Here is a 21,531-nt window from a genome sequence, read left to right as displayed (position 1 = left end):
TGTGATAGGTCCAGCGTAGTCGAGTCCTGTATGCAAGAAGGCTCGAGTTGGCTGTACTCGTGCGGCGGGTAGTTGACCCATCAACTGTTGAGCGCGTTCTCCACGGTGTCTCGTGCAGATAACGCAGCGTAAAATAAATGATCTGACTGGAACACGGCCTCCAATGATTCAGACAGTCTTGCGTTAGTCAGCGAGCGTAAGCTGAGTACCTCCGTGAAGCGTTTTGCGGTGCGAATCATCAATCAAAATTGATGTAAGCGGTGATTGTCGCGGTAGAATCGCTGGATGCCCCTCTTCTGGGTCCAGCAATGCGTTTTTCAAGCGGCCACCGACTCTCAGGACCCCCTGATGGTCGATGAACGGAGTCAGCTTAGTGATGCTGTTATTTTTAGGCAGACCATCACCATCTTGTAGCGTGTGAATCTCTCTAGCGAAGTATTGTCCTTGAGTGAACTTAATCAAGGTCAATTTAGCGCGCTCCAGGTCTGATGGAGTAAGCGGGTAGGCCAGCGAAGATTGTGGAACTCTTTTAAAGCGGTCGATGGCACGATGCCAGATGCTAAGCTTCCGTAGCAGTGGAAACAGCTGCGTGTAATGCGACAGTAATTGTTGGAGCAGGCAATTTTCTGCTTTCCAAGTTACTAGTGTCAGACCTTGGCGTTCTTCTCGATGCGTTGCGTTGTCGGTTGGAGGCTCCAGAGTGGGCCAAGAGGATTCTGGTTCATGAAGCCAAGTTGGTCCATGCCACCAGAGAGCGTGTTGTTTCAGTTTTAGCGTAGGTATACCTCTTGAAGCGCAGTCAGCGGGGTTTTGTTTTCCTGGAATAAATTTCCAGGAGACATCTCGAAGCGTTTCTTGGATTTTTCCCACTCTATTGCGGACGAATGTCTTCCAGCGGATTGCTGGACTTTTAATCCATGCGAGAGTCACGGCGGAGTCAGTCCAGAGATTGATCCTGACATTTTCAAGCGACTGAACTTCTTTAACATGAAGTATCAGTTGTGTTAGCAACCATGCGGCAGATAATTCAAAGCGTGGGATTGTCATGGTCTTCAGCGGTGCTACTTGCGTTTTTGAACACAAAAGTGAGACCTTTGTGTTTCCATCAGCGTCAGTGACTCTCAAATAAACAGCGGCAGCCATAGCGTTTTGCGAAGCGTCTGAGAACCCGTGCAATTCCATAGTTGCTCCAGGTGCTATATTATTCCAGCGTGGAATGCGGATGGATTCGATGTTTCGAAGATCCTCGCGGTATCCAGTCCATTTGTGAATGAGTGATGGTGACAATTGTCTATCCCATGACACTCTATCTAGCCACAGATCTTGCATAAAGATCTTGGCTTTGACGACTATTGGTGCGAGAAGTCCTAGCGGATCATACAGTTTAGCGATTTCAGACAAAATAGCTCTCTTTGTCTTAGGCGTATCTGGCGGTAGCGTGTACTTGAACTGGAGAGCGTCAGTGCGTGAATTCCAGTACATGCCCAGGACTTTTACTGGTGCATCACTGATTTCTTTAAGCGGTGTATCCAGCTGCTTTTCTGGAGCGACTTCAGCGAGTAACCGTGGGCTATTGCTAGCCCATTTGGCAAGCGGGAAGCAGCCTGCTGCACACAGAGCTTTTGTTTGTACTGCAGCCTTGATAGCGTCTTCTTCGTTGTCTGCTCCACCGTAGATATCATCTACGTAGCGTGTTTTCAACATTGGAGCAACAGCTAGCGGAAAGCGGTGTCCTTCATCCTTTACTAGTTGGATAAGCACACGTACAGCGTCAAAAGGTGCACTAGCGGTTCCGTATGTGACTGTCTTGAGACAGTAAGCGTCTATTAAGTCATTCTCATCTATCCAGAGAATGCACTGAAGCGGCCAATCAAGCGAGTCGACCTTAATCTGTCTGAACATCTTGGTGATGTCAGTAGCGAATAGAATCCTGCTGCAACGGATTCTCAACATCACATCAAAAATGTCAATTTGCTTTTTGGGTCCTGCGTGGAGAATTTCGTTCAATGTAATTGCTGTAGATATTGGACAGGAACCGTAGTGGCACTATCAAGCTTCAATACCCCATGGTGAGGCAAGAAATAAGCGTTTGCGGGCAATTCGTTGACTGGTACTCGTACCATGAGTCCTAGTTGAATGTATTCTGCCATGAATGCACGATACATGTCAGAATATTCTCTTTCTCGCGACGAGCGAGTTATTAATCTGCGGAGTGACCCCATAGCTGCGTTGATAGAGTCGCCAAGTTGACTCTCAAGGGCCTTAAGCGGTAATCTCACTACGTAGCGTCCATCAGGCTGTCGATAATGCGTTTGACGAAAGTGAATTTCACATTCGTCTTCTTCAGCGGTGTTTAGCGGTGAATTTCCTGATGGAACTTCTTCCTGTTCCCAAAACTTAGCGATAGCGTCTTGTAATTCAGTATCTACTGACGCATGTAGTGCTGCGTGTGATGTTGAAGCGTGTTTAGCGGTGACAGCTCCATAGACAATCCAACCAAGCGTGGTGGATTGTGCAATAGGAGCATTGCGAGGTCCTCGTTGAATCTCTGCGTTCATGATCTGTGCGGCTGGTGATGCACCTAGAATAATATCTACAGGGCGTGGCTGTAGATACTATGGGTCAGCGAGCTTGAGATTCTCAAGATGCAGCCATTTCGGATCAGCGATCACGAACGATGGAAGATCTACCGTCAGTGTTGGTAGAATATGCATGCTGACATGCATTGATGCGGTCGTACACAGCGAACGAAGCTCAATTGTGCTCACACCTAGTGAGCTTCCTGCGGAGACATTGCCAATTCCCTTGAGCATGACCATGTCACGCTGTAGCGGTTGTCCAAGCTTCTTGAAGAGCGACTGTCTCATAAATGAGAGCTCTGAACCTTGATCAATCAACACTCTGGCGGTGATTGGATTACCATGATGTGGGCGGACCTGGACTAAAGCGGTAGCTAGCAATACTTGAGCGGACAGCGGATCTTGTGCGTTGTCTGCAAGTGTCTGTGGTGCAGATTTAGGCGGTGTATCTCGATGGATGGAAGTATGATGACGTTGACTGCACTTCCTGCATCCTTGAGCGGTCTTACAATCAGCGACGCGATGCGGGCCCAAGCAATTGTAGCACAGGCGGTATTTTTCGACTATGTCGATTCGTTCCTCCAAAGTAGCGGCCTTAAAGATTGGACAGAACAACATGTAATGTTCCTCAGGGCACAGCGGGCAATTTCTTCTGGGCTTTGCTTTGTATTGAGTAGCGGTGTAAGAGGATGTTGTCTTCTGAGGTTTATTACTGCGTGAGCCTCCGGATTTATGACCTTCAGATTGCTTCTTGGGTTCCGAAGCGGGTTCCAAGTTCTCCCAAGCCCTGACTTTGGACTTGAGAAACTCGTGGAGCTGAACGTAAGTCGGCATGTTATCAGTAAGACCCAGGCTGGTCTCCCAATCTTCTCTAACGGCGGGCGGCAAGCGGCGTAGCGTCAGGTGTATGATTATGAGGTCCCAGTGATCTACCCGAACTCCTTGTGCCTTGATGGAATCCAGAGCCTTTTGGTTGGATAGTAACAAGGAATCCAATTTAGCGGCTGATCTAGCGGGAACAGACTCACCAACCAGCAGGTCTTCAAGATGTGATGATACAACGTGGCGAGGATTGGAATAGCGGCTTTTCAAAAGGTTCCATGCGGGCTCAAATGACTCATCAGTGGATGACATGTTTCCAATAAGCTGGTGTGCTTCATCTTTGGTGAATGTCTTCAAATAATGCATCTTCTGGCTGTTTTTCAGAAGTGCATTGTCAATAACAATATCAGAGAAGAGCTGACAAAATGGTCCCCAGCGCTTAAAGTCTCCAGAGAAGCTCTGGAGCTTAATTTTTGGGAGTCCAGTACCCGATGAGCCTCCCATGAAGGCGGTGCTGTGCATAGCCAGGTTTTGTTGCGTTTGTGCGGCTTCTCTGGCATCAATCTCCTGCTGAATGACGTCTTTGCGGGTGGCTATGCGGGTCTCCAAGATTGCATAGGTGGCGTGAGCGTTAGTATAATGATTCCCGACGTGGTACTCGTGTTCAAGTACTTCCGGGTACGTCTCAAAGATCAGCGAGTTCAAGTTAGTGATGTCCAGCCAAATCTTGGAGCTTTGTGTTGCCACTGACTCAATAGCGGTGATCGTAAGCGAGTTAAGCTCCTCATTAGTTAAGCGATCCACCATGGCATACAAAGCATCCAGGTACTGCTTTTGCATAGCAATAGCAGTTTCAAACTGCATTGCGGTGTTTAATGTAGGACCGAGATCGAGTTTTCAGTCAATTAAAGCGGAAAGTTCAGCGTACCGGTGTACGAATGACTACCAGGAGCAGCACCCGATGTGCTCTGCGATGCTCCTGACACTCGACCTTTCCTAGCGGTATTACACTTCACTTAACACAAAACAATTTTTAAGCGGAATAATAAATTAATTTAATTGAGATAGAGCCAGCCTGATCCGGCTCGAGGGACCAATGAATAATTACTGAAAGAGCGGAAAAGCGGGGATCAGGTTTAGGGTTGGATATCTCAATTAAAACGCGTAAATTATTATCAAAAATAACACTAGTAATTTATTTACATTAATTATACTCAATATTTAATATTTTTAATAGCGGATTGTTAAGATAAAAGCGGATTTGTAAATTACAGCGTGGTTTGCAAAAGCGAAGCCGGTTGACACATGGTTGAACACTTTGCCGGCACTGAAAAAGCGGTGAAATAAATGCACTGTTAACACAATTTACCTATAACAAATTAAAGCCAATTATTAGCGGTTAATTTAAGCAATTTAAATTATAAAATAAGCGAAATGCGGTATTAACAAAAAGCAAAAGTAAAGAAATACTAATGGCGACTTGATGCAGCGAAAGCGTAGAAGCGAAAGAAATAATAACAATAGTCCGTCTTCTTCCTCGTTGAGTTGGGGAAGAAGGCTATTGCGCATGTCTAGTGGGAGCGATCAGCCAATAAAGCGGTCGATTCATGACGTGATCGAGAGGCTGATTTTCTATTGGCGGTTCGATTTTTGCGGGAACTAGCGGTGGACAGGTGCGTCTCTTGAATTTGGGTGTCCCCCAGGAGCGAGTTAATCGCTACTGGGCCTTGTTCACCGAACAAATTGAAAGTTTGATGGACAAAGTTGAATTAAATAGTTAATAGCTAGTTAACATGTCACATTATTTTACATTGTCTCAAATTGCATTTATATGAAAAGTAGTAAGCTGTCACTCAATTTTTTTTTTTTTAAGTTATAATTTCTTTTATTAAATACGTGAAGCTAGATTTCTCAATGCATTTTCAAAAATTTTATTTTTATACTAACTTTTTTAATTAATTTCAAAATCAAAAAAAAATTTACCAGAAAATAACGATAGCAGTAGGATTGACATAAAAGGTAGTTCGTTTCAGCCTGACAAAATTGCCGCTGTATATTATTCCTACTATTACCAAGAGTAAAATGGTACTAAGAGCAATCACATTTGAGACTCGATGATGATTGCGCTAGATATTTTTCAAGTAAACTGAATTTCATGTTATATGAATAAAATATCTATGGTTATTTGTGATTGCTATCAATTGTTACCGAATAATTTCAAATCATATGAATTTAATTATCCTTTTATTTTAAGCTAATGTTATTTAGACACATATTATTATAAAGTCAAATACAAAATGTACTTCCTTTATTTAAAGTCTTCATGAAAAAATGCTTGATATATATTTTGTCAAGTATATTTTAAGAAGTGAGAATTTCATAGCTCATTGAAAAAAAGTTAAAAGTATTTAAAGAAGTCGAAATATTATTCTAGAAGACATTTATTCTCGTAGTATTTTGTTCTACTGAAATTTCAAATCAGTCGTTCTACATTACCATCACGTTTAATGGGATAACGACTTGTAGCTACCGTTAATCTATTCCCGAGTTAGTTTAACACGGCAGCATTTTATACCATGTATACTTTATACTCTAGTTGTCAGGTGTACCAACCTTGTCATTTTGTTACATTTTATTGATCGAATCTTGTGTATTTTACAGATTACAACGATTCTCAAGAAAACCATTTCAATTATTATAAGAAATTATGTGATAAATACCATTAAATTCATTTATATGTTGTTTTTGACTATAGATATATTCTATTTTATAAAATACAATTATAAAATATAATTTTATTTTATTTTAGGGAAAATTGCAATAAGTCAATTTCATGCTTTTACATTTACTTTTAAAAAATCAATTAAAAGTAATGACAAAAAAAAATTTAATCAATCAATGTAATTTTTAATTATTATTCAATTTATTTCACATAATATATATTTAATTTTAATAGTACTTACATAAATTGAAATTAGATTGTCTCCATTTCTCTGAGCTCAATTTTTTAAAAAATAAAGATTTTCAGATGAATCAAATTTGAGATTTTTTATTTTTACGTAAACTAAGAAGAAAATTACAATAAATTGAATCTACTTTTTAATCCTCTCTTATTTTTAAATCATATTTATTGAATTAAAATTCTATTTCTATGTTTGCTTATCATTAAAAAAAATGTTTAAATATCTTCTTTTTATTTTTAAGCATTTCATTATATAAAATAAAGATATCAATTAAATATTTATTTTATTTTGTCAAACTTTAAAATCAATTCATTTCATGCTGTAATATTTTTACTTAAAAGAAAAGATTTATTAAAGGTAATGAAAAATGAAATACTTTACTCTAATAACGATGTTATTTTTATTCTCATATTTGTTATTCTATACAAAATACACCAAATTTTATAAGGACTTAACATAAATTATAAATAGATTATCGCCATTTTTGTAGCTTCATTTATATGAAAATACTTATTTGCATATAAGTAATATTTGAAATATTTACATACATCATATTCTGCTTTAAATACGATAAAAAATTTTAATTAATTTTACTGTTTCATTTTTTGATTATTATCCATTTTAACATGTTCTTATTAATTTAATATAAATATTATTTTACACACATTTTTGCTAAACCACATTTATTTCATAAAAATTTTAATTTTCTTTGTAGATTGTTATTAACATCACTTCTTTGAAACAATACAATTAAATTACATAATACGTTGTTATTTTTGAGTTTTTTACTGGACAAAATATAATTATTCATCACATTTTAATATAATTTTGCCTAAAATTCAGACTTGTTCATCTCATCTGTTTACAATGTAAATTAAACAAATTAATTAATTAAACTTAATAAAAATAAAAGTATTTTACTCACATAATGTATTTTAAATTCTTATATATTCTATTCTTCATAACATCTACTTCATTTTAATGGTACTTAACATTATTAAAACTTAGATTTTCTCTAGTTCTTTAAGCTTTAATTTATTTACAAAAATTCTAATCTCCATATGAATAATATTTGAAATTCTTTAATACATCATCATTGATTTCTACATGATATAAAATAATAATAAATACTCGAAGTCTAATATTCAAGTTATTACCCTGATATAATTTCTAATACTAAGTCAAAATCCTCAGCAAAGTCGAGTAGGTATTTGCTGTAGAACGCACGACTACTTAATAATATTTTTGTTATCAATAATTTAAATATAATACGTCTAACCATTTAGATTAATAAACAAGCATTAGCTTAGCAAAATGTATTGCTATTGTTTCTGAGAGATGTCTCGCTAAAAGCTTTTTTCGCTGAGACTTTTTACTGATAGATTTACATGATATAAAGAAGTTTATACTCGACCGAATATTTTCTGAGAGATTTTCAAATGATGGAATTTTTATTGAGACTTCTTTGGGTTTGTAGTGATTAATCCTGAGAGTTACTTTAAACAGAGATTTTTTCTGAAGCATTTTATTACATGTACAGAAATTCCATGGAGATGCTCCGGACTCCAAAAATCCATAAAAATTAATTTAAAAAATATATATTTTAAATACATAATACTTACCGGATTTCCTATACACCAGCAAATTTTCGATAGAACTCGTTCAGCCATAAGAAGTTTTCCAAGGCAAGCTACAAATATACTGTACTTATTGAAGGGAAAAACTAATAATTAATGTCCGGAAAATTTTTTCTATACAAAAACCAAAATCAAGGAACTAAGAAAAAGCTTCAAGAATACTAATAAGTCATATCATCTTCCATCGTATAAGATGACAGCATTTTTTACAAATCAGAGATTGTCTTAACGTAACATGAAAAAAAGAACTATGGTTAAAGTAAAAAAATAAAACATTGCAAATCGAATAAAAATAAAATTTATTGAAATTAAAGAAAAAAAAAAAAAAAAAATATAGGTAGATTTTTTTAAAAAAATCTGCCTATGCGCCCGAGCGCGACTTCACACACTGTATCGTATTCACCTGCAGTTTTTACATTTCAGTGGCTCTATGAACCTGTTACACAATCATGTGTTAAGTATGTAGGATTTTCATAGTACTTAAGACACTCATGGATAACCCGGTCCATATGGGGAAATCTCGGAAAAACCCGCCAGATACAGTTGGTCACTCACATTGTAACCTCACACACTACAAGAAAGAAAATATAATGTATTAAATTAAAGATCAATTTCAATATGAAAATATTTCGCTTTGTATTTATTTCATTCTTTCTTGTAGTTTTTTCATTTTTACATTAGCATACATACAATCACATGGAAAGATACCAACTGGTAACTTTCTAGACATCACCAACAATAAAGTTAACCCGACTCGAAAGAAAAATTCTCAACCCAAGAAAATAATTATAGAGTCTTATTGCTTTGAATGAAGACGAAAAAATTTGTAAATTAAGAAGAATTCACTGAAACCAAAAGAAAGTTTTTAACTTAAGATAAGATTCTTTTTCGGGGTCGAGAATTTTTTTTCAAATCAAGTTCAGTTTGTTTTTTGTGTATAAATATACTTATATGTCTTTGGTGGTTGAATAAATCTTTGAAAATCTGTAACAATAGCTATGAACATTAGTTATTACATTTAAGCCGGCCTGTACAATGAAATTCTCGAAGCATTTTCAAATCTTTCAATTAAGATCGAAGAAATTTAATATTTAATTATTTTTTATTTAATCTAAGTTTGAAAGTTGAAGAAAATTAATGAGCTTCTGGAATTTTATTTATACAGCTCAGCTTTGATAAACAGCTGGTAATCTTAAAATTCAAACTGGAATATATTTTCAACGAACTTAATTCGCTTGTGATGTGATGGAAAAAAAAAAAAAACAAAAAGTTAATTAGGTCAAAGTGCAAACTTAATTTGAAAATATAATTAAGAAAGTTTGAGATAAAGTAGAGTGAGCTAATCAAAGAAAATATATATACGTGATCTAATAATAGGAATGTTTTAGGCAGATGAATTAAGCTTTACTAGAAAATGATAAAGAAAAAGTACACTTACAGAAATGCGGGCGACAAAAATTTACAATATCAAAGGAAATTAAGCACTAAGTGTAATATTCACCAATTTTTTAAAACTAATATATAAAATATTTTGTTATTAAACTATCAATATAGTTAATGAAAACATATAACAAACATTATAAGTGAAATTGAAAAGAATAAAAGGGTTTTCGATGTAAGGGAATCTAGTGTAGCCATAGAACTCTACATCTTGAACCAATTAATAATAAGAATAATAATAATAATAATAAGAATAAGAATAATAATAATAATGGAAAAAAGTACTCACTATCACCTGAATGAGTACCTGAATAAGAGAGTCACTCGGATTCCTCGTCAGATGTAGCAGTCCTAAATTCTTCAGCGTATTGATGATCTTCAAAGCTTCTTCTTGCGATTATGACCTCATCATTTTGAACTGTAGGTCTTGCCCGGAATACTTGCTCCAAGTTGATATCTGAAAATTACATAATTTTACAATAGGTCACAACTTAAATTTGAAAATTTCATTATTATTATTTATTACATTTTAATGTTCAAAAGTTTAACTTAAAAAAAGTAATTACCTCTTTATAATCATAAGTCAAATACGTCGATTTCCACAAACAAAATTAAACGTTCGTAATCATTTTGTTCATCATTATTATCTGTAATAGAAAAAAATCGTTAATCTAATGTTTCGTTTTGATCGTTTACTAAACTAATACATTTTCTAAAAAATAGACGAAATAATGAAATTATCAACTCTTATTTATATTTTTAGAGTAATATATCTCTAGTCAATAAATATTTTTTTTTTTGAAGTCAAGATTTGAAATTCCTTATTAAAGACTGATGTGGCTCAAAATCATTGTGAAGTGATATGAAGTATTATTTATCCAGTCTAACTGATGCAAAAGTTTGTTGAATATCTGAATAAGTTATCATTTATTTTTGGATACAGGAAATACGTTTCCCTTATAAACCTGATTAAGAAATCGAATTTGAAATCATTTTAAATAATTAAAAAGCATCTGATTTAAATACTATATAGATATACATTTAACATGGAGGTAACAATTCCAAATTATCTTTCTAAATCAGGGATGTTTTTTGTGATTATACAATAACTATCCTTCATAAAAAGTATTAGTAATGTATTTTTGAGATTGAAACTTAGAGCTTTAAAATGAATTTTTTTTCATTTCGATGCTACCATTTTTTACGAGGATTCAACTGATCAAGCTATACACTAAAAAAAAATTAGTTCTATTAAAAAAATTTCCTTAGTACAAAAATACTTATTCTCGAATCAAGAATTTGATGACTAATTGAATAAATTTTTATTCGATTCAAGTACATTGATTTTCTCTTTGTCCGCAAATATTATATATTTTGTTTTTAATCATGAAGATAGCGATTCATAATAATGTTAATAAAAATTTTTATCAAATAATTCTTTAGACGAAAGTATTTTTTTTCTTTGTCGAAAAACAGTTTTTTAATTTGTTTGTTATATTTTAAGTTTTTAGATTAATTTAAGCAAGTTTTTTTGTTTACTTAGAAATATATATTTTTGTGCTCTGAAGGCGTTTGAAAAATCACTCGCGCAGGCAAAAAAGCTCTCTAAGGGTAATCCTCCTGAACTATACATTTCCCAAATCTTCTGAATTTTAGCTTCACGATAAACTTCTTCAGCTGTTTGGCGTTGTGGCGTAATGAGTTCACCATCCATCAGAGACAGATACTCAATGTGAGTAACTGCTTGCAGATTTGTTAGTCTCTCTGTAATCATAAGAGATTGAAATTATGAGTGTGATCTTTTCATTAATAGGCAACCTAAATTCATTTTTTTGTAATTTAATTTTTAATAATTGTTTGGACATGCAAAAACATTCGAAATTTCAATGGAATCATCAAATGTGCCCACTTTAATCAACATGATCTCTTCAAATTTGTAAATCGCGAAAACCACTATTTAGTATTGATGAGTCACTATTTCACAGTGAAAAGTACATTAAATGATACACTTTTTACTATCTAATAGGGCTAAAGAAGTAGCATTTAAATTAAGAAAAAAAAGGTTGGAAAATCTTTGTAAGACAGAAATTTTTGATTTCTTTCTTTTCAACTTTTTATTTGAAGAACAAGTCCTGCTTATTTTCAGTAATTACTTTGTCTGAGTTAAAGTTGCAAATATTTTATAATCCTAACATAGATCTATAATTGAGGTAAAACTATCGAATTGTCAAACTGTCCTAATCGTTTGATGTTCATGATAAAGAGAAGCTAAATGTAGTAAACTCAAGTTATTTACCTGTAAAAATCCATACTGAAGGGTGTTCACCCAATTGTTGATTTGCCTTTTTGTTGTAAGATTCAGTCAAATTGTTTGTTCGATGATTCAGATTATATACACTCCACCACTTTGGTGAACTTCGTGTGATCCATTCGTCATTAAAGTAAGTAATAAATGGCGTTAGTTCATTTTTCATGGCGTCAGGAATATTACGTAGTAACCACTGATAGGCACGTGGAATGTCATCAGCTGGCAGTAATGCTAGACTCATAAATTTTCTAATGACAATCTGTCTGTACTTGCATGTTCGTATTACCGTCAGCAGTTGGAGCTTCTTTAATTTTTTCATCAACGCCTGTTGTATTTATGAAATATGTGATAAAATTAATGCAAACAACATTTTGATTTGAAAACAAATTTATTTAAAATATTTAAATTGTTAACACTGCACGGAGAGAATTTCACAGTAGAGATTATTATCTTCTTTGAATGAAATCTTTAAACTGCATTTGATAGTCGTGAATACTATTTAAATTATTAAATTATCAATCTGAAGTGCAGTATTTACCAATCGTATGGTAAATTCTACAATTATTGATGATAATCGGCAATAATAACTTTCATTATCATAAATCATAACAAATTATAAATATTATCAAAATTGTAAATCGTAATCAGCCAAAATAATAATTACTATTTGAGCTAGTAAAAAATATTAAAAAATTGCAAGCATTGGCGTTACCATGGATACATTTCTGAATACGCTACAAGCAGTTGTAGTCCAGTGTAGGATTAGTGTCATTTTTGGCGAGAAATTTACTAAAACAGTTAAAAAAATAATTAAAATTTATTGAATCTATTAATTTTGGATGTTTTTGTCAATTAACAACCGAATTGTGGACTATATTTGAACATTTTCTAGCTCTAGATCTAGTCTATTCAAATAATACTTTGCTACAGCTTGAGCTATAAGATATCAAATTATGACTATCGTTAAATCGCTCTGTAGTTTAGTAAAATATAAAACCAACACACAAGTAGTGTCAACTAAATTTCGTTCAGAAAAAAATAAATTCATTTAAGTAAGTGCTATTAAGAGTTAAATCTATTGTTCAAAGTCAAATTTTCCCGCAAAAAATGGCACCAATAATTACTATTTTGATGCTTATACTCAATCATCATTCAAAGTAATCAATAACAGCTCCAATATTTTCAAATTTTTATAATTTTCAGATTTAAAGGATTGTGTTGTTACTTATTTCAATCATTTAAAGAACAAAATATACATATTAGCTTAAGTAAAGATAAGAATAAAAGATTTAAATAAATAAATAAGTTAATATTATTATTCGTTTCCAAATTTGACTAACTTCAGATAGTTTCAGTAACTATCTCTTCGATTATAAAAATTAATATTTGATACTATTATAAATTTTTAATAATCAAACCAATTATCTTACTACTGAAAATTTTATTATCATTTCATATAGCTGATATTAAATTTCAGTATCATAGACTGTATAATTTAATTTTATCCGTGTACAGACAAAAAAATTCCAAAAAATGTATAACAACTTACTTGACAAAAGTGGAAGTAGCAACCCTTATGTTCCGCTTCTGGATATATTGTGTTAAGTGCGGCCTTCAAACCACTTTCAAAATCAGTCATGATCGTGTTAGGAACAATGTGGGGAGCTACCTGCTCTTTGAAATATTCTAAACCTACTTTGTAGGCAGCAGCTGATTTTCTAGTCATTAGCATCCAACACACGGGCAAAGCCTATATTTATTAAATCAAAATTCGTAATCATTTAGTCATATCATTATAAGATAAGACATGCAAATACAGAATGTAAGAAATTTTAAATAATTGTGTGCTATTAAGAATAAAAATAAACACTAGTAAAACAGTAAAGTTGAAAATGCTCTAAAAAAAATGTAGGTGAGAATAATTAGACATGTGTCATAAAATTTATGAGCATGAAAGTATAGGACATGCGTTCTTTTTGAGTTTACAGTTTGTACACAATAAAATAGAACATAAACTTTGAAGAAATTTCAGTTTAATAGCTTCTTAATCACCAATTATTTTAGGTCTTATAACGTTTTATCAAATAAATATACCTTGTTCTTTACTGAAGCAAGAATTGTAAAAAATTGGTATGCTTTCGGCTTGATCGGCGTACTCTTGAATGTTCAATCCATGAACAAGGTATTGGCCGTTTCTATTGATGCTAGGAAGTCGCCATTATATAATACGCTCACTAAACTTCCATCAGTTGCTTCCATGGTTGAGACGCTTACTTGACCTTGGGGGTAGCTGATCAGATGAGCATACTCTGGCATCCTCAATAATTCGGCGAATTCCAAAAAAGTCTGCGGTATCGGTGGATTTCGAGGACGATCATTGCGCCTCCAACCATGCATCACAGATTCCATTTTTACCCAAGTATATTTTCTGGATGCTTCATAATGCCTAGTCATCACGGATAAAACATTCAAGTTATTATAATTTTACATAGACTGTATACATACATCATTTTACATTATTATTTTTATAATAATATTATCTGGGTAAATTTTTATAAATGAGTGACATATATTAATATTGAAAAATTATGCAAAACAGTAATGTGCCGTAAATGGTTTGCAAAACAGTTGACTCTGCATTACTATTTTTAAAACTTTTCACTTTTTTTTTTGTATTTCTGACGCTCGTAAATTTTCTATACATGTTTACAAGTTCTTGAACTCTTCAAGCTGTGAAATAAAGCTTGTAGTACACTTTCAACCTCAAATAATATGTATCAATAATTTAAAAATAACTATTTTCCAGTATTTGAACTGCAACATTTTTTAAACGAAGAATCATCTGGTCTGGATGTTATACAACACAGTTTTTTATAACGACAATGCAGACGGATTCTAATGAACAATTTGAGTAGAAATTTAGATCTAGTTATCATTGTCAGTATATCAAAATTGTTTATTTTAGAAACTCTATAAGTCAAAACTACCCAATTTTTCAAGATAGCCAATATCATTTTTTTAAACTTAGCATAAAGTGAATAAATTAATCATAATTTTAAAGTTGACTGACTTATGGGGTTTCTGAACAAAACAAATAAAAATTATAAACCAAAGCTTTTTTTTTTTTTTTTTTTTTTTTCATCCGAATTATTTAATCTACTTATAGATTCAAGAGCAAAAATTTTTGCCCGGACATTTATTAAATTAATCCGAGATAATTATTTATAATCGATAAATCATAAAATATAAATAAAATCGGCTATTGTTGTAGATTAAAATGATTACTTTGATTTAGTAAAACCTTAAAATTTTAAGTTTTGATACAGCTTAATTTTTGATGAAATCTTACGTGAAATTACAAAATTAACTTGATTCAAGAAAAAAATTCTTGTTTTCCCTAATTCAGAAAGATGATTTGGAATTATTACCTCTATGTTAAACGTATATCTATATAGTATTCAGATCAGATGATTTCAAATTAGTTTTTTTAATCAGGGTCAAGAAAATCGTTCTGAAGAGATTCATTGTCTGCAATCGAAATTAAAAAATTCTTGAATCAAGTAAAATTTACTTACATCCAGAAAAATTGCGTAGTTTAAGAATTCTCTACTTAAATCAAGATAATGAATTTCTTCTAAATGATTTTTTTTCGGGCAAGAAAATTATTTATTTATTTTCAATCAACTTAATTTTTTGGTTCTGTGATATATAAATCGATAACTTCTTATAAAATTCGTGACAATAACTTCAAAATGATCCATTTTTGAACATTTTTTCACGATGATCACTTGTCAATTGTAAATAATAAATAAGTAGTTAAGATTTAAAAATTTTGTTTGATATTTACGTTTGACTGTGGAAGTTGTAAATTTGGCGCATATATCCATGAGGACGTGACACCGTCGCTTTAAACAATTCATTTTGGAAATTTGAATATAATTGCAGATTGGGATTCATCTTATGATTATGGCCCACTGTTAAGACTGGTTTACCATTTTGCATTTTACCATGGGCAGGACACCCTAGAGAAGAACGGTCGAAGCACCTGACATACCTGTTAAAATGGAGAGAAATTATAAAACTAATTCATTAGATATCGGAAATTTTTTCCAACTTTCATTAGTCTAACACAGACGACATGTTAGAAAATCATTGACAAAAACATAAAGATTTGTTTTAATTTTATAACATTTTTTAATATTTAATTAATAGATAGTTAACAAACCAAATTCAATATATATCTATTAACTTTTGACAAATTATTTACATTATTTTTTAAAAATCAATATCTATAACTACAAAAACACTTATAAATGCGTAATAAAAGATTTTCTATAGTATTTAATTAATTAATTATGAAAGGTAATTTCAAATAACCTTTCTTTTAGATAAGCGATCATATAGCATATATTTCATATAAATATTAATTCAGAGAAAAACAATAAATAGGGTCAAAATAATCGAATAAATAAACGTTCCTTTTACTATGGAAGCTGTGACACAATATTATTTGATTTATCAAAATGTTTATTTCACTATATCAAATTTTGCGAGTATCACAAATATTCATTAATCACACAAAACCAATTCAATGAAAAACAAATAATAGCCAGAACTGCTAAAGATTCTACAGTTAAAAAATATTTATAAACGCAAAAAATAATTAGATTATATTTTTTGAGTTCCTTAACTACACTGCAATAAACACCATGAGGCCGTTTTTACAGTATAACAGCCGATAGCATTTAAAGTTCAAGTAAATTTGATTTTAGTTCAATACATACCTTGCTGTTTTTGTTGGGTTGTAAAAATTATAACCATATCCATCATAGATCTTCTCAGAAAAATTAATCCGTTGATGTTTGTTTTTGTAGAATATTCTCTTCTCAGACATATTTTTTATTATAAGAATAGTAATTTAATAAAATAAAGTGCAGAGTGTTTATCACGGCTCGGTGGCTTTTATACATAAATGGTTTGAAACTAAATGTCTTAATACTGTATTCACTATATGGTTTGATAATAATATAATTAAATTAAGACTTATACTTTTCGACGAGTTAACCATTGACGACTTCAGTTTTCGTCTGTTATAACTCTTCAGCGCTCGGGAGCTGTATGGGATCGACTGCGAGACACAAGAGAAAATATACTGCGGCCAGATCGTGAGTAGAATTTACCCTCTCCTTAGGGTTTCGCGCGTGACGCACTTGATGAAACAGTTGATGTCGGTGTGTCGGGAATAAAAATTCCACTTGTAGAAAATTTGAAAAACAATAAATGCAATTTTTAGAGAATATTTTTTTAGTTATAATTTAATTAATGACTAAAGTTAAAAAATTGTCAAACGCCTGCTGATTTCATTATCTTCAAGTAGAAATTAAAATTAACAATTATTATTAATAATAAATGGTTATTAATTATAACTAATTATTAAAATTATAGATAATAACACAAAAATTATTAATGAATAAAAATACAATCGGAGGATTAAGGTTTAATATTTATTTACATATTTTGTGTCCGCTTTTTTTGTTACAATTAATAATTTTTAATTGATTACAAAATTTCAATGATAAGAAAAATAAATGTTCATTAGATGATACTGAAATCAGTAGTAGGCGTTTTACAATTTTTCAACTTTGTTCATTGATAAAATCATAACTAAGAAAATATTTTAAAAAAATTGCGTTTATAGTTTTTCAAATTTTCTACATTTTGAATTTTTATTCCCGACACACAAACAAAAACCGTTTCGTTGTGTGCGCACGCGCGAAACCCTAGGGAGAGCGCAAATTCTAGCCACGATCTGGCCGCACCGAGCGTGAACATTTTTTTGTAAAGACTAACTCCACCATTAATGATGGGCGTGACTTACACAGCATAAAAACTGAGCGTGGTAAACCTAACAAAACACATATGAATTACTTTTTTTTTTACAAAATTCGTAAATGAAAACTGCATGTTACTGATGAATACCTATATTATTCTTTTATAGGTTGATTTTGTGAAAAAGTCTTTATTTAAGACGTTAATTTTGAAATTCCAGTATTGTTCAGACAATAAATTAATTCTTTTCGATTCACTTAGACGATCAGTGGAAATTAATTTCTTTAATTTATATAAATTAATTTTATAAGGATATGGTTGATCTGTCTTCAATGATAGTTCAATAAAATGATTTTCGATAGTAGAAATATGATTTACCTAAATTATTTCAACTTAATAATTGTAGAAATGTATCTCTAAGTTGAATCATTGCATTTTCTGAACTTTTAATTATATATTTTAATCTTATGAGCTTACAATATATTTTTAATTTTTTAATTATTAAAGAATTTATTTTATTAAATTATTTGAATTAAATTCAAAAGCTTAAGGTAATATAAAATCCTTAACTCCAAGGATTTGCGATATTGAAGAAATTCATGAACTTTATAAATTTAAATAAATATTTCCTGCGATCTAATGGTTTTTTTTAAAATAAAATTATTAATTAACAATTTAAATATAATGTATAGTTGAATCTCGTTATTAGTCCAGTCTGGGGGCGATGGGTCGAGAAGTGCAGAGAAGTGCAGAGAAAACACGGGAAACTCCTATCCACGGACTCATACCACGACTCGACTCGATAACGCTTGATTTAAACCTTTCTCGTAAGTCCATCTCGAGGAGTATCAGTGTGAGCTGTACAGGGATAGCGCTAATCAAGGTATCCGTTGTAATAGGTTGTGTAATTGAGAACTTTGTCGTGACATATTGTGTATGCATGCGTCCCGTTCTAATTACTATATTTTTCTGGCTCCCTAGATCTCTTGAATACAGACTCTTCTCTCTTATACTTTAAAGAGAAAACGATCGATTCAAATTAGAGGTACTGATTAAAAGTCAAAGAGTTAGTTAGTTAACAAATTGCAAATTAATTTAAGAGAAAAAAATTCTTCAGCATTCCTAATAATTTGTTGCATGAATATTAAAATATTTAGAATGAAATATAATCGAAAAACGTAAACCATCTGAAATTAAATGTTCCCTTAAATCAAGATATTTTATGAGACTTATTTTTTGCTAACAAAATCGACATATTTGATATATAAATTTATACATTTTTTGATTAAGAATATAATATATTTTAATTATTTAATTATTTATTGATCCTTCGATATATATTTAAACCAATGCATTTATATTTAAAAATTAATTTTAATTGAGAATTTAATGGAATTTAACTACGCACTTATTATTTATTAATAATCCGCATGTATTTAATTTATCTATACAATGTTTTCCAATTAATATAGAATAAATGAAAGAAAGATCTTCCGTATTTTTTTTATCATTATTTAAATTCCTTGTGTTATGTCCGAATTAATTATAATTAAATAATTATTGGTAGTGTGGGCCTTGAGGAGGCTCGGACACGTTTTTAGATAGATTTTCTCTTGTAGGCAAGCTACAAGAGTTTTATTTTTGTTGTGGATTTCGAACGCCTCCCGGTAACCAGGAGTTCCAACGGCGAATTAAAAGGGAAGTCGATATCAAATACTGAACTCACAGTTGTCCTTTATGATTTTTCCAGTTGATTCGAATTGAATTGGTCGATCGGTTGATCCTGGGTTGGATTCTCCTCTTTCTCTCGTGATGTAGATCAGTGTACTCGAAGAGGTTCAGGATCTTAATTTAGAATAAAGTGAAACAAGAAGTTCTGGTCTTTATGATTTATTCAATTATTCGCCCTATGGGCGAGACGCACTCAATGTACACTAATTCACTTATGACCTATCACTTATTTCTATGTTTTGACAGATAGAATGTTTATTAAAATTGAGTTCGTAAACAGAGTAACGACTCTGACAGACACTAAGATCCGCCGTTAACAGATAATAGGACGAAAGGTTATAATTTTGATATCACTACGGCCACGGGGCCCTCGATTCTGCTCGAAAAGCACACTGTCGTGGTTCGTAGAAGATGAGATTAAAGGTTGAGATGAATTTAGATTTTGTATACGCGACCGAGTGCTGTATACTGCCTTATACGTAACGCGGTATAAGGACCCACACGGGTTCTACGAAGATACCTTCCTTCGTATTCTTTAATGAAAGAGTGAACATTTGATCCGTGGTGTTTGGTGGTTTTATACACCCGGATCGTGATTTTCGGAAGGGAGTTGAATTTTGTTATTGGTCTAAAATTGCAATTTGACAGAACGTGGACAGTGTGCTCATTTCTTCATCGAGGTGTTGTCCGAGTGATTGCCGAAACTAATAAAGTGCAAGCGTTGTACTTTTCGTTGTAATAAAGTGCAAGCGTTGTACTTTTCATCGAAGGGAGAGACCCTGTTTGTTATATGAGGCAACGCCGGATATAACAACATCCCCCCAAAAGAAGGGTGCCTCGGCATCTCCTCTTTTGAAGTTGCGGGTGTCTCTCCTTTGGTGGAAAGGCATCGCCTCACTTTTATTAATTGTATAATATTTATTAGTCTTATTCTAACAATAATAATTTTTATTTCGTTATTGAGTGCGTTTCTGCCCTTTACATGTGTAAATATATAGTTTTATAGTATAGGATAAATTATATATGTTTACAATTATATGATTATATATCTCTAGTTACATTATGGTTCTTATATAAAATGTGTATTGACTTGAATTCTTTCTTTTGAATTTTTGCGCTTTGTTTCGCAGAATTTCTAATTTATCGGTAGTAGTATTGTTTTTAGGTTGTTATCTTATATAGGTGGTGTTTTTGTCTTTCGCGGTATGATTTAAGTTAGTCATCTGGCGTGTAAGTTTGAATTTTATTCGCGTTCTTTTATAAATTTTGCTGAGCAAGGGTTTTAATTTTTATTCGTGGCGACTTATCAAGTGTCAATTGGGAGTGCCAGTATTCGTCAAACAGTGTACGTGTCTAGTACTGCGAGGGAAAAATTTAAAAAAATGTACCCCGTTGAAAGGTGTTATGAAAATTATGGAACTTGGTTCCAGTACGTTACTGCTGTGTTTGGAGAGCGGGTAAGTAGAGTAATTTGTATAAATATATAGAATTTGGCGAGGAGAGAAAAGGGGTTTGTTTTTTTTTTTTTTTTTTTTTTTTTTTTATAAAAAAAAGATTTTGTTTTTAGGATTTGCGGCAGGGAGTAAAGATTTTACGTCGCTTGATTGGTCCGCTTACCCCACACGAGGCTCTGGATCTAGTCGAGGAGTGGATGGCTCTGTTTGGGCCTGCTGGGCCTGAGGTTTCGGGCGCAGCAACCTTCTTCTTTCTCCATATGCTGGAGAATCCAGATGGCGAGGAGGAGTTCATCGCTCCCAACCTTTCCGATTTAGAACGGTTGCGGGGAGCACTTATTGAATTTGTATTCAATAAGAATTTTGTTTGTTATTTTTGAAGGGTGAGTTGAATTTTCTTTATAACGTAAGGTATTTTTAAAAAAAAATTTTTTTTTGTATGTTTCTAGAGTTTCACGTTTCGCTGACCATATCCGTCGTGTGGGGATTCTCATTCTTTGGGGCCAACCGGCGAGGCATTCTGGAGGAGGGAATTTTGTTTAGTGTAAAAAAAATTTTTTTATGAAAAGGAGTATTTAAATAAATGGGAAAAGAAAGAATTAAGGTGTTATTAGTTTTTCCTTTTCCTCCTTAGATAAAGTTTTAATTTTAATTTCGGTTTATTTGTTTGTTAATATTTAATTAGTATATTAAGTATGGAGGTAAGTATGTGTAGTATTTGTTGGATCGTGTATGTGGCACATAGGCGTGGTTATGAGGCGGTCGTTT

The 21,531-nt window shown here is 32.4% G+C and overlaps 4 protein-coding genes across 5 annotated transcripts; 1 reads left to right on the top strand and 3 right to left on the bottom strand.

The window, feature by feature from the left end:
- Positions 1–183: 183 nt before the first annotated feature.
- Positions 184–1,953, bottom strand: LOC123267915. The gene has a single exon (XM_044732803.1). It carries the CDS (start codon positions 1,951–1,953, stop codon positions 184–186), a length of 1,770 nt encoding a protein of 589 aa, XP_044588738.1.
- Positions 1,954–2,003: 50 nt separating this feature from the next.
- LOC123267914 lies at positions 2,004–2,558 on the bottom strand. Its single transcript, XM_044732802.1, has one exon. The coding sequence runs from the start codon at positions 2,556–2,558 to the stop codon at positions 2,004–2,006; it is 555 nt and encodes a 184-aa protein (XP_044588737.1).
- A 57-nt stretch (positions 2,559–2,615) lies between these two features.
- Positions 2,616–4,265, bottom strand: LOC123267913. The gene has a single exon (XM_044732801.1). It carries the CDS (start codon positions 4,263–4,265, stop codon positions 2,616–2,618), a length of 1,650 nt encoding a protein of 549 aa, XP_044588736.1.
- A 15,895-nt stretch (positions 4,266–20,160) lies between these two features.
- LOC123266926 lies at positions 20,161–21,321 on the top strand. Of its 2 annotated transcripts, XR_006509910.1 has the most exons (3): positions 20,161–20,766; positions 20,877–21,146; positions 21,213–21,321. XR_006509910.1 is itself a non-coding variant. In XM_044731370.1 (2 exons), the coding sequence occupies exons 1-2, from the start codon at positions 20,692–20,694 to the stop codon at positions 21,141–21,143; spliced, it is 342 nt and encodes a 113-aa protein (XP_044587305.1). In that variant the 5' UTR covers positions 20,162–20,691; the 3' UTR covers positions 21,144–21,313. The 2 variants fall into 2 exon arrangements, 1 of the variants encoding a protein (XP_044587305.1); XM_044731370.1 differs by having other exon boundaries at positions 20,162–20,766; positions 20,877–21,313.
- The last annotated feature ends 210 nt before the right edge of the window (positions 21,322–21,531 follow it).

Source organism: Cotesia glomerata, linkage group LG6 (genome assembly GCF_020080835.1).
Source record: "Cotesia glomerata isolate CgM1 linkage group LG6, MPM_Cglom_v2.3, whole genome shotgun sequence".
In the NCBI taxonomy this organism is placed as follows: domain Eukaryota; kingdom Metazoa; phylum Arthropoda; class Insecta; order Hymenoptera; family Braconidae; genus Cotesia; species Cotesia glomerata.
This window is presented reverse-complemented; position numbering and strand designations above follow the sequence as displayed.